The sequence below is a fragment of the Grammomys surdaster genome, unplaced genomic scaffold, assembly GCF_004785775.1.
Source record: "Grammomys surdaster isolate TR1022 unplaced genomic scaffold, NIH_TR_1.0 125562, whole genome shotgun sequence".
Classification (NCBI taxonomy): domain Eukaryota; kingdom Metazoa; phylum Chordata; class Mammalia; order Rodentia; family Muridae; genus Grammomys; species Grammomys surdaster.
The window spans coordinates 1,335,083-1,349,163 of NW_021620409.1; the positions used below are offsets into that span (position 1 = coordinate 1,335,083).

Sequence of the window (14,081 nt, forward strand, 5' to 3'; positions counted from 1 at the left end):
TCTATCTATCTATCTATCTATCTATCTATCTATCTATCTATCTATCTTCCCAAATATGACTTGTTGAGTCCATATAATGTTACTTGCATATGTGTTTCCAGGGATGCCCAGTTTGCACTGGGCAACCAATTGATGTGTTTCTCCCTGGTGAGGGCCACCACTCCCACTCTCAGTTTTGCTGAGTTGCCTATAGTTTTTTGAGTAGGAGTGAAGCCTAATACTCTTTTCTCTGTGCTATTTGGCATATTCATTAGTGTCATCCTTGTTTAGTTCACTTTTAGGCAGATCCAGTTGTGGCTTGATGGGTGTAGCTTCTGGTGCTACTAGGATACATAATCTCACAGAAAACTCCCTGACTTTTTGGCTCTTACAGTCTTTCCAGTCCTCTTCTGCAATGTTCCCTGATCCTTAGGCATGGGAGGGTTTTGTAGATGTAACCATCCCTTGGGATTGGGATCCACAATTCTTCATATTTGTCTAGCTAAGAGTTCAAGTACTATATTAAAAAGGAGTAGAGTGAGTGGACAATGTTTTCTTGTGCCTGATTTTTTGTGTTTAGAGATTTTTCTACATTTAGCATGTTAGCTAAATGTTTATTATATATAGCTTTATACTATGTTGAGTTATGTCTGTCCACCCCTAGTCATCAAAAGATTTTGTCATGGAGGTATGTTGATTTTTGTCAAAATTCTTTTCTGCATATATTGAGAAGATTGTGTGATCTCTGACTTTGGGTCCATTTATATGACTTAGTGCTAACAGAATGTACTTGGGTATAGGGCCATTTACTGAAACATGAGTAGCCTATTAGGGACCACATCTCTGAATAAAACTAACTTTCTCTTTTCTAGAACCACCAATTGCCAATAGTTTCTGAATTAGGATTGAGACTTCCTGACACACCCCTCCACTTCCATGCTATGATTTTTTTCTGGCTTGCTCTTGGGCAGGTCTTGGGCATGTAGTCACAGCCACTGTCAGTTCATATGTGCAACTGCCCTCATATGTCAAAGAACATAACAGTGTACAAAACATTGATTTATTATCAACATCTATTGGCTTTTATATCTATTTACTCTTCCATGATGATCCTTGAATTTTGAGATGAGGAGGCATGATGTAGATGCCTCTCTTATGACTGAGCACTTCACAATCTGGATCTCTTGTTATTCATCATCTACCACAAAAACAAGTTTCTTAGATGAGGATTGAGAGACAAATTTATCTATGGGTATAATTATAAGTCATTGAGATTCAGTTTAATACTTTAGTAGTTTATTTAATATTATATGTATTTAGCATAATAGCAATATGTTCTCTCATAGGACTTATGATCTACCCCAACTCATTAATACTGGGCATGAGTTCCATTTTGTGGAGTGGCCTTAAATCCTACCAGAAAATGATTGGTTACTCATAACATTCATGCCACTATTACATTAGTGCTCATATCTTTCCAAGTTGTGGTAACTTTCAAGGTTAACAGCTGGATAAGAGTGATAATCATATTTTGCTCTCCAAATAGCAATCATGGCACCTTCCAGAACTATGACAGCTGGCTAAAAGTGATGAAGTTTCCAGGTGATCACCATGTTCATCTCTCCATGTTCTCTGACTAGAATATGTTGTATGTTCAGTAATAGGGTGTTACGTCTGCAGAGTAGCCAAAGCATTGATAATAGTTTGTAATGTTTGAGGTCTATGAGACCAATAATGACAAAAGAGGTATTCCATATCTGCCACTGGGAGTTTTGTTAGCCTGTGGTGTGTAGTAGGAGCATTATTGCCCCATTATAGATTCATTCCATTTAAACTTTACATGTGAGTATGTATATATGTTAATAAGCTTATAAATATAAGTTGCTATTTTTCAGAAGACTTTTAGTGCTGATTATGCCTTTCCACAGTCTCTCTTCTGCCATGTCTGCTCACATTTCTCCACTATTAACCTTTCTTGTTTTGTTTTTCTCAGTTCTCCCTTCATACACTTGAATTGTATACCTCTTTTGTTAAAAGCTCATGGTTCCCATGGCCCTAATTACTTTCATGACTTCTATGTGTATTCCAATCTAAACATCTCCCAACACCGCTAAAGAATTTAAAGTTAGCATCCACATATAATAAAGAAATACAGTATTTATCTTTCTGAGTCTGGGATGCCTCACTTCCAGCCTCATCCATTTGTCAATAAAGTTTATTTTTCTTTACAGATTTATTTATTTTTAGTGTGTGTGTGTGTGAGAGACAGAGAGAGAAAGAGAGGCAGAGAGGGAGAGAGAGAGAGAGAGAGAGAGAGAGAGAGAGAGAGAGAGAGAGAGATCAGAAGAGGGCACTGGATCCCCTAAAACATGAATCAGTGATGTTTGTGAGCCACCATGTGGGTTCTGAGAACTGAACCTAGGTCCCCAGAAAAAGCAACAAATGGTCCTAATTACTAAGATACTTCTGAAGCCCTGCATATAAATATTCTTGACTCACATTTTTCAGTCTTTTAAGACTGCTAGGCAAGTGATCTCTTATTAGGCGACACTCTCAGCCCAATTCTCTCATTGATTTACGCTTTGCCAAGTAGGTAAAGGTTATATATCATTTGATATTTATTTTGAGGTAGTCAAACAAATTGTATATTATACTACTCGATTCACTTTAAATGTTAGAATACTTTCTATCTTTAAATATAATAAAAAGTTCACAAAACATGATGGATACAGTATATAACACAGGCTTTTATTTGTCAACTATGAGATTGTGTGTGCTTCATGTTAGTTAAAGTTAATTTTTGTTATTCTTGCAACTTATACTAAACTGTCTTTAATGGACCCATAGAAACTTCCTACATAGCTATGATACTAACCCTCTCATATTAAGTGTGTAAGGAAGTTAACTTTTTATTTACATTTTCTCTTTAATATTTTATTTAAAACTTCTCATTTTGCAATAGATGTTTAAAGGTTTGTTAGTTAAATCTGTCATATTTTAAAGTGGGGGAATAACTCATGTCTTGCTTAAAAGTAACTTCTCATGGAAACTATGTAAAGGAATATCTTCATTCCTTACTTTCACAGATGGGAAAGGAAAATCACCTAGAAACAAAGAAAATGTGATTTTTATTGTGACAATTTCTGGTTAAGAATTAAAAGTGACACATTTTTATATATCTCTTAGTATTAATATTTCTTAGTATTTAGTTTCTTAGTAATTGAATTAATGGAAAAATTAGTGGCTAAAAGGGGCGGGGTGCAGTGGTATATGTCTTTAATCCCATCTCTCTGGAGGCAGAGGCAGGCAGATATCTGTGAGTTCCAAGCCAACCAGGGCTACATAGTGAGATCCTGTCTCAAAGCAATTAGCAATTAGACAATTAGACAATTAAACAAACAAACAAACAAACAAACAACCTAAAACAAACAGCAGCAGCAGCAGAAAAAAACCACCACAACCAACAAAACCCATGAGTTCAACATGATTACCTGTAGTCTAAGAAAGCATAAAGCTTGTTATTTGTAATGAAAAATTAGGAAAGAAGGTGCTTTGATTAGTCAACTTAGGCAAACTTCACTTCTTTAAGAGAAATGCAATTTTCTTAAGTAAGTCATGAGAAGCTTGTTTAACTTGCTTGTTTCTTAGAGTATATATGAAAGGATTCAGCATGGGTGATATGGAAGAAATAAGCACCGACACACCTTTATTAATGGTTACCTCTTCTTTTGCAGATGGTTTGACGTAGATAAAGATGCAGCTGCCATAGGTGATGGAAACCACAATCATGTGTGAAGAACAAGTTGAAAAGGCTTTTCTCTTTTGTTGAACAGAAGGGAATTTTAGAACTGTCCTTATGATGTATATGTATGAAAAGACTACACATAGAAGAGTAATGATGAAGGTCAATACTGCAGAGCCTATTACCATCTGCTCAATTAACCATGTGTCTGAGCACGATATTTTCAGAATAGGGTTTGCATCACATCCAAAATGATCAATAATATTAGAGTCGCAGAATTCCAGGTCAAAACCCAAACTAAGGGGTGGGAGGATAATCATAAATGCTGCCATCCAACAAGAAATAACCATTATTCTGCACACCTTGTTGTTCATGATGGTCATATAATGCAATGGTTTACAGATGGCCACGTAGCGATCATATGACATGATAGCTAGAAGAAAAAATTCAGTTACCCCAAAGAGATCTGTAAAAAATAGTTGAGTTGCACATGCATTGTATGTAATTGTTCTGTCTCCAGTTGAAATACTGTATAAGAATCTTGGGACACAGGCACTTGTAAACGAGATTTCTAGGAAAGAGAAATTTTGGAGGAAGAAATACATGGGAGTTTTAAGGTAGGGATCCACTGTAGTGAGGGTAATGATAGTTAAATTACCAGTTACACTCAATAGGTAGGTGATAAATAGAAAAATAAAAAGAAAGACCTGCAGTTGAGGATCGTCGGTGAGTCCCAGGAGGATGAATGTAGTAATTGAAGTGTGGTTTCTCATTGTCAACATCAGAAATTTTCCAAACCTAAATGTTAATGTCAGGGAGACTTGGACTGTAGAACACAATGACAAATCGTTATTGATGAGCATTTTCATAAGTACTCAATTATATATTTATGTGTCTATGTGTCATTTTATTAATATGAAAAATTTCACAGTGGGAGGATATGTGTTTATATGTCCAGATGTATTTATGGTTTCAGTTAGGTATGTAGGTGATAGCATGTTTATAACACATATTATTGAGAAATTAAAACAAAGATGCAAAATATTCTCACTACAAACTGCACCCTCCATTTCTTCTTTACTTCAGTTACTTAGTTTTCAAATTATTATTTTCTAGCTTTAGTCTTAATCACTTGAAATATACCATTGCATATCTTCCGGTGACTTAACAAAAAAACAATTAAACAAATATAAATCTTTTGACATGCACCGAGCAGTATCTAACTGTACCACATATGTGTTTCCACAATCTTCATACTAACCCGAGAAGTATGGAGGTCTATTATCTTCACAGTCTTTATTTTAAAATTTATATGTGTATGCATTTATTTGTGTGTATTTATGTACGCACATGCCATAGTACATGTATACAGAGGTCAGAGGACAACTTGTGGCACTTAATTCTCTACCTTCATCAAGTGAGCAACAAGTATTAAACTCAGTATTTCAGGTATGGTGGCAAGATCTTTAACCCGCTGAGACATCTTCAAGCATTTTTTAATTAAAATAGATTTTTTCATACAATATATTCTGATTATAGTTTTGCTCCCTAACTTCTCCCATATGCTTCCTGTTTTTTCTTCTATTCAAATCTACACTTGTACTCTCTTCCATTATAATATAAACATCTAAAATAATTAATGATAATAATAAACACTAATAATGATACAATAAGATAACATAAAAACAAATCAGAAAAGGACAAAACAAACAACAAACAGGAAAAAAAAGACAAAGAAAAAGTACAGCAAATGCATACAGACATTTTACTGGCCCTATACGCACTTGGAAATGGGGGAAGTCTGAGACACCAAGAGGTAAAGTATGTGCCCACTCTCTCCTAAATCAGCGGGAAGTCAGTCTTCAGAGTTGTATGTCTTAGTCACTGTCCCCTCATTATTGGACTATAGTTGACTGACTACTTCAATTTGACAATGTTTCTTTTGCTGGTTATCAAAACAAAAGCAGAGTTAGTCTTATTTGTTGTTTAAACCAAAATGGTTGAGAAATAAAAAGGAGATACAGTTAAATGTTATGTTGATACTACTGACGTAAAAGAATAATTATGGATATTCTGTGCAATGAATGTTCTATGCAATTATTTGTTTACATCATATATAATATCTGAAAGAGATTAAAAGCACCAAATACAATTAATTTTCACTGTTGATTCCTCTTTGTTCAATATTTTGTTTCTTGAATAATTAAGATCAGAAACTGAGGACGTTTTATTTGTTAAAATCATCAGCCAAGTTAAGGTAAAGTTTCCCCAATTGTATTGATAGATATTAACAGGGTTTTAGCCTATACATTATATTTTCAGAACTCTTTTTACTTGTCTAAAAATAAAATATTTCGAGATTAAATTATTTTCCTATGGTTTTGAAATATTTTCATCAGAGAGTTATTTTTAAAATACAGTTACATATTCAACTGAAACATAGTAACTGTTCACATTTATGGGTTTTAGTGGAATATTTCAGCCCTGTATGCAATGTGTGATATGTCTAACACTTCAAGGATCATTTCTTTCTCTTGGGAACCTTCAAAAGTTTATGTGAACTTTCACAGACATTTCAATGCATTGCAGTCTCTAGAACATTAGGTGTTATTTTTGCTATCAACCATACTGCTGAATTTATTAACTTCAGAAAATCTTTTTTCATGTACTTTTAGACCTTTGAATAAAGTCTTTCTACTTTCTGTTTTTTTGTCTGAGTAAGCACTGCCTTCTTATACTACTGGCCTTACATGTACTGAGCACCACCATTGGAGTGGGAAAAATTGTGGTAGCTTAAACCCACTTGATAAATCCATTGTCATCAGATGACACACTCTGAGAACCTCTTTCTGGCCTTCCCCAACATCTGTCTATCTATCTGTTTACCTATCAGTCTGTCTGTTTGTCTGTCTGTCTATCATCTATGTACCTATGTATCTATGTATCATCTATCTATCTATCTATCTATCTATCTATCTATCTATCTATCTATCTATCATTTATCTATCATCTATTCGTTCTCTATGTATCCATCCATCCATCCACTTATATTACATATAGTATATTTTTGTATATTGTATACATGTTCACTCTCTAGCCTATGCTAACTCAAGCTTGCTATCCTATTGCCACTGGATCTTAAGTTATGGAAATTACAGATCCCCACATCAGGCTACACCTTCCTCTTTTCACAGTCTCAAATCATCACCCAGTAGCTTCTTTGGTACTGAACTCAGCTTTACTTAGGTGTTGAGACTAACTTTAATCTTTAATCATAAATATATGGCTTTTCCTAAATTCAGACTTGAACCAATGTGTAAAAGTTAATAATCCCAAAATATTCATCTTGATTAAGTGATACTTTGAATGTTTAATTTTAAGACAACAAAAATGAATAATAAAATCTCAGAAAAATTTTATTTTACTGATACTTTGTGCATATTTATTTATTTATTTATTTATTTTTGGTCTTTTGAGACAGGGTTATTTTGTGTAGCCTTGGCTGTCCTGACTTTGGCTGCCCTAAACTTGCTTTGTAGATCAGGCTGGCCTCAAACTTAGAAATCTGCTTGACCCTGCTTCCAAATTGCTGGGACTAAAGGCATATACCACCACCACACAGTACATATATTTAATATAAAAAATCTTTAAAAATATGGATATATGTTTGTGAGGAGTTTTATTTTTGTATGTTTCTAAATCACACAGGCTCATAATTTCTAGGCTCATCATTCAAGCAAAAATTTCATAATTGATTGTAGAATATTTCCATGAAATGCTAGCAGAAGTATTCGATGTTGATTGGTTATTAAACAATTTGTTGATTATTAAAGGGAAAAACATGTCACTATATTTCCCATTCATCATCCCGTAAGTGTATATGTAATACATACAAGAGTACACATGAACACAAGCGGAGTGAAATGTGTTCATACTTACCCTTTGGCTGAAGGTCATTACATGGCATCTGTTGGCAGTTTTTCTGTAGGTGCCAACAGTGAGGCCCAAGCTGAACAGTGACACTGCATCAGAGATGTAAACATCAAGTTTTCTCAGGGAAACACACTGATCCTGAAAAGGCTCTGAAGTATCTGAGCCCCTGGAACACACTTTTTCCATGAGAGAGCATCTGTCATTTAAAACACAGATGTGTTCCTGCTTTCTTATGAGTTACAATACAGTAATGCATAGCATACATCTCTGGTTTTGTGATGGGCAGTCAGTTAAGAGGAGTTGAGTTTCTGTATATCTTTAGCACTACAGACTGTTACTATTATTTTTATATATTCCAACTATAATAGAATAGAGACAAGAAACAAAAGAATCCTTGGAGTTCCATGTTTAAAAGTCACTTAGGAATCAAGATAATAATTTTTTGGCAATCAATTCCCCACAGGCAATAATAGGGGAAAGCTCAGGGGATGAAAAAACATTATACACCCTGTTGGTTCTGGACAGCAGGACTCAAACAATACTATTTAAACGTTTCTCTGAATTGTCCACAGTAATAAAACTGGCATAAGATCACTATATTTTTACAAAATAACTTGTGGACATTATGAAACTTTTGCAAAAAAGGAAAGAAAATGGTAAAAAATACCCCAACAACAAAAAGTCAGTGATAACACTCAACAGTTAGGTGAGGAAACCTGAATAATCTGTTGGATATCATTCTGTATGACAGAATTTATGTTTTATTATCACATTTGTAATGACAGCTGTCAGTTTAGATATTTGTTAGCCTTGCTTGTCTGTAACAGCACACTGCCTCAAGGTTTCATGTGACCATCTTGGCACATGTGATCACTGGTAACCATTCTGGAGCATGTAATCACTGCTGTAGCATACCATTCACAAAGATGTTCTTAACTCCAGATAGAAAAAGGTCATGCTTGTATAGTTGTTTTTACCATATCCTATTATATATGTTAAAAAATTTGTGAGGTCTCAATGTGGAAAAAGGAATTAGTGTAAATATGAAGAACTGGGGATAAACTTAATATGTTTGCCTGAGAAAAGACACCATTGTTTTGTGTAGTAGAAAGATTTATTTGAAAATGCACTAAGGGAGAAGATAGTAGTATTAAGAACACTATGGGTGGTGCCATACCTGGGATGGTATTCCTGGATTCTGTAAGAAAGAAAGCTGGACAATCTAGGGGAAGCAAGCCAGTAAGCAGCACTCCTCCATGTCCTCTGCATCAGCTCCTGTCTCCAAGTTCCTGCCCTGTGTGAGCTCCTGTCCTGACTTTGTTTGGTGATGAACAGCAATGTGGAAGTGTAAGTTGAATAAACTCTTTACTCCACAACTTTATTTTTGGTCATGATATTTTGTGCAGAAATACAAACCCTGACTAAGACACATAGTATGTGCTCATTTATAAGTGGATTTAGCCATAAAACACAGGTACCATGTTATATTCCATAGATACACAGAAGCTAAACAAGTACGTAGGCCAGACTGAGGAAGCTTGAATTTTACTTAGAAGGGGGAATAAAATAGTCATAAGAGGCTGGTGGTGGGAGGGAACTGGGAAAGAGAGGGAATTAGCAGGGGAATGGGGGTTTCAAAATCAGATATTGGGGGAAGGACAGGAGAGATGGCCAGAAGACCATGAAAATGAATGAAAATTTGTAACTGACAGGAGTGAGGAGGTAGGGGTCATCTCTGTGACAAGACATAGACCTGAGATAAGGTAAGCACCCAAGAATCAATGGGGGTGTTACTACCTGTGACTCACAGGATTAGGGATATGGAACTGATAAAGGCCACTTCCTGTAGCCAAGCAAGAGCCCCAGTGGAGTGATAGAGATGCCAACCCACCCACAAAACTTTCAACCCAAAAATTTATTCTGTTTATAAGAAGTGCAGGATGGGGAATAGAACAAAGACTGAGGGAATGACCAACCAAAAACTGGCCCAACTTAAGACCTATCCCACAGGCAAACACCAATCCACAACACTATTAATGATATTCTGTTATGCTTTCAGGCAGGAGTATGTTGTCCTCTGAGAGGCTCCACCCAGCAGCAGACTAAGACAGATGAAGAAACCCACAGCCAAACAGTAGATGGAGCTTGGGGACTTCTATGGAAGAATAGGAGGAAGGATTTTAGGCCTCAAATGGGATAGGACGTCCACAGGAAGACCAACAGAGTCAACTAACCTGGACCCTTGGGGTTCTCAGAGCCTGAACCACCAAGCAAAAAGCTGGATCTAGGTCTCTCTGCTCATATATAACAGATGTGCAGCTTGTCCTTCATGTGGGTCCTGAACAATTAGAATGGGGGCTATCCCAAAAGCTGTTGCCTGTACATGGATATGTTCTTTTAGCTGGGCTCCATTGTCTGGTCTCAGTGGGAGAGGAAGCACTTAACCTAGCACTTAAAGTGCTAGAGTATGGGGATACCCAGGGGAGCCCACTTGCTCAGAAGAGAAGGGGAGGGGTAATATGGAAGGATTGTTGGGGTGTGTGTGTCTAGGAGTGGGGCAGTGAGGGGAATGTAAAGTGAATAAGTAAAAAAAATAAAATTAAATAAGTAAAAAAGATGTTCTATTATTTCTGCAAAATTGAATGAAAATGGCAGAATGTTTGCACTAGTAGATGAGATTATTTGGAACTTTTAAAGTTGCCACCTTGTAACCATTTTACATTATTGTGCAATAAGGAAAAATGTACTTAGTGGATATTTTGTTCATCAGTCAGTAAATTTTGAACCATAATAGTAATGGAGTCATTGTTCCCTTGTAAGCTTATGAGATTTCAGTGAGACAGAAACTGAGAAATAAATATATGTCTATTCACAGGAAAAAACCCCTCAAAACCATTGTATGAGTTCTTTTTGTCCTTTAGAAAGTTTAAAGATAAAATAACAAATAGACTTAGTAAAAAACAAAGTGTTAAAATGATACAAGTGCCTCAGTAAGCATCTCAGTTATAAAGCCTGAGACACAGAATAGCCATTTACCTCACACTATAACGAGAATGAGGGCTTTGTCTTATGGTACGAAGTTCCAATTACTGGAAATTATGAGGTAAGGAAGAAAGTTATGTTTATTCTACAAGATTAGTTTATAAATCAGTAATCCAAATCAGTAAACTAAATAGTAGTTATAAAATCACTCTAACAAAGTAAATGAATTTTTTTTGCCCTGCCTTATAAAAGGAAATATACAGATATGTATCAGTGAAATAAAGCATTTCACTCATAGGAACAGTTATTACAGTAACCTGGACTCCAGAAAACCTTGACTCTGACCACAAAGAGCTCAATCTGGAAGTAGAGAGGAGGTGGAGTTGGAGGGGAACACCATGTTTCATTCCCCTATGGGCTAAGTGGATGTCTTAAAGAACTAAAAATTAAAAGGGATCATAGGTTGAAAAGATAGAATACATCTCAGTATTTAATACAGACTATGTATGATATTACAAGCAGGGGAGAGGGGGTAGGATAAGGGGTTTTTGGAGGGGAAACTGGGAAGAGTTATAACATTTGAAATGTAAATAAATAAAACAACCAATAAAAAATTTTTAAAAAATGACAATGTATAGGTCCAATATTTTTTTCCAAACATAAATACACTGAATTGTTTTTGAATTGGAAAGGTAATTTTAACTTCTTCTCATCGTAATATCAGTATTAATATGAATAAATCAATAACTTGTAGTGAATACAGAGTTAGATAATAATCATAACATCAATAAATACAACATAAAGCCAGAAAAAGGTTAGTTATTACTTTCAGCATTATCAATGCCTTATATAAACTGGAGAGATGAATGATTTTAGAATTAATTCAAGGTCTTTTTCTTTTTAAAACTTAGTTATGTGAAAATCTACCCACTGGTATGAAGGTGGGCCTCTAATATATATTTGGATTTTCAGTTATCTGCTTTACTATGTAACTCATATTAATCATTAACACAAAATGTTAGATCGAAGTTACTTAAAGTTCTTTATGAATAAATTTCTACTTAAAACCTTTCATTATGAAAAAAATTGTATTTCAATTTCAAGTGCTTTTCTGGGATACCACATAAAAGAAAATATGTGGAAATTTTTGAATATTTTATGCTTTGTAAATTGTACATAAATACAAAAAAAGAGGAATCTCTATGGAATAAAGGGTTAATACTGAAGTGTTCATCTTGCACACACATTCAATGGCTTCTCTAATTGGAAAAACTAGATACAGAATATGCTTCAAAACATAAGGTACACATAAAATATACATATTTTGATTATGTCCCAGACATCTCAACTAAGAAAAACTAGAAATGAGAACACGGAATGTCATAAAGAAATGAGAAATGTGTGATGGAATAGATGTATGATTTGATTATTTGACAATGTGTGCATGTATTTAATATCACATTTGTATCCAAAAACATACACAGTACAATTCACCAATTAAAAGCAAAACAAGAATATTTTAAAATTTTCAGCAAATTCTTTTACAAAAATATGTGGGAATTATTGAAAGGATAGGTCCAATTCTACACTCTTTTCTGAATAACAGATTCTGTCATGTTTTGATTTGTCCACCTCTTTCCTGTCTTGTTGCTTTCACCTTCGTTATCACATTAAGGGAGCTGTGAGACAGACATCCATGTGTCTTTAGATGTTCAGGTGTTATCTTTACTGAGTGGTCCTTAGTCCCAGTAGAATGTACTCACTGAAAAACTCTGTGGGCTACATTTCTCCTATGTATTTCCCCAACAAACGCTTGTCTAACATGTACTGAGTGTCTGCTAAGGTGAGGAGGGTTGGGGTGTGGGATGTAGGGATATGAAGTTCATGTGTACCCTTGTATGGAAGTCAGAGAAAAACTCCTGGGGAAAGTTCTTACCATGGTTTCCGGGAAACAAATCCAAGTGCTCACCCTGGCATGGAAAGTGTTTTTATCAGTAAATCATCCTGACTTCTCTTGAGATAAGTTCTTAAAGGCCTTCTCAACTGTTTATTATGCTTAAATGTTTATCATGTTTAAATGTATAGTTATTTAGCACCCTTGTAGAATTTGCACAAGCTTGTACCTTTGTCTTCTTTCATTTAATGTATTTTTATTATTTTATTATATTTTGAAATTATAATTGCCTCTCTCTCCTCTTTTCCTCCTTCTAGGCCTTCTTATATACCTTTCCTTGCTCGCTTTCAAATTAATATCTTTTTTTACGTTAATTGCTGATATATTGGTATTTTTTTCAGCATGATTATGTTCTCTTGATGCTGTGAGCCTCCCTGCCTGTGTTGAAATGAGACACAGAGTAGGACTCTGGTCTGGCTTTAAAGACTGATGGTCTCTCACCAGTTTCTTTTTGTAGGCACTTAGAGCTATGAGTTTTCCTCTTAGTACTGCTTTCATGGAGTCCCACAAGTTTTTGTATGATGTGTCCTCATTTTCATTAAATTCTAAAAAGTCTTTAATTTCTTTCTTTATTTCTTCCTTGACCAAGTCATCATTGAGTAGAGCGCTGTGCAGTTTCCATGTGTATGTTGGTTTTCCTTTGTTTTTGTCATTATTGAAGACCAGCCTTAGTCTATGGTGATCTGATAGGATGCAAGGGATTATTTCAATCTCTTTGTATCTGTAGAGGGTTGTTTTGTGACCAATTATATGGTCTATTTTGGAGAAGGTACCATAAGGTGCTGAGAAAAAGGTATATTCTTTTATTTTTGGATGAAATGTTCTATAGATGTCTGTTAAATCCATTTGGTGCATAACTTCTGTTAATTTCATTGTGTCTCCATTTAGTTTCTGTTTCCATGATCTGTCCATTGCTGAGAGTGGGGTGTTGAAATCCCCACTGTTATTGTGTGAGTTGCAATGTGTGCATTGAGCTTTAGTAAAGTTTCTTTTATGCATGTGGGTGCCCTTGCATTTGGAGCATAGATGTTCAGAATTGAGAGTTCATCTTGGTAGATTTTTCCTTTGATAAGTATGAAGTGTCCTTCCTTATCTTTTTTGATTACTTTTGGTTGAAAGTCATTTACACAATGGAATATTACTCAGCTATTAAAAACAATGAATTCGAGAAATTCTTAGGTAAATGGATGGAACTAGAAAATATCATCCTGAGTGAGTAACCCAATCACAAAAGAACACACATGGTATATAAAAGGTCACGTGCAGCTTGTAACAGATCACAGCAGACTAGACGATTCCACAAGGGGAGGTTTATTAAGAGAGTGGGAGAGCAGGGGGAGAGAGAAGAGTAGAGAGGGTAGAGGCCAGCCATTACCACGTGGAGAGAGGGGAAAGGAAGGGGGGAGGGGAGATGGTAACCTGCAGGCGTGGGGTCGCCGCAGGACCAAGAGAGAGAGGAGGGGCCAAGCAGCCCCTTTTATAGTGGGCAGG

At 35.5% G+C, this 14,081-nt stretch overlaps 1 protein-coding gene across 1 annotated transcript; it reads right to left on the bottom strand.

The window, feature by feature from the left end:
* Positions 1-3,545: 3,545 nt before the first annotated feature.
* Positions 3,546-4,494, bottom strand: LOC114638260 (olfactory receptor 6C68). Its single transcript, XM_028786675.1, has one exon. The coding sequence runs from the start codon at positions 4,492-4,494 to the stop codon at positions 3,556-3,558; it is 939 nt and encodes a 312-aa protein (XP_028642508.1). The 3' UTR covers positions 3,546-3,555.
* Positions 4,495-14,081: the final 9,587 nt, after the last annotated feature.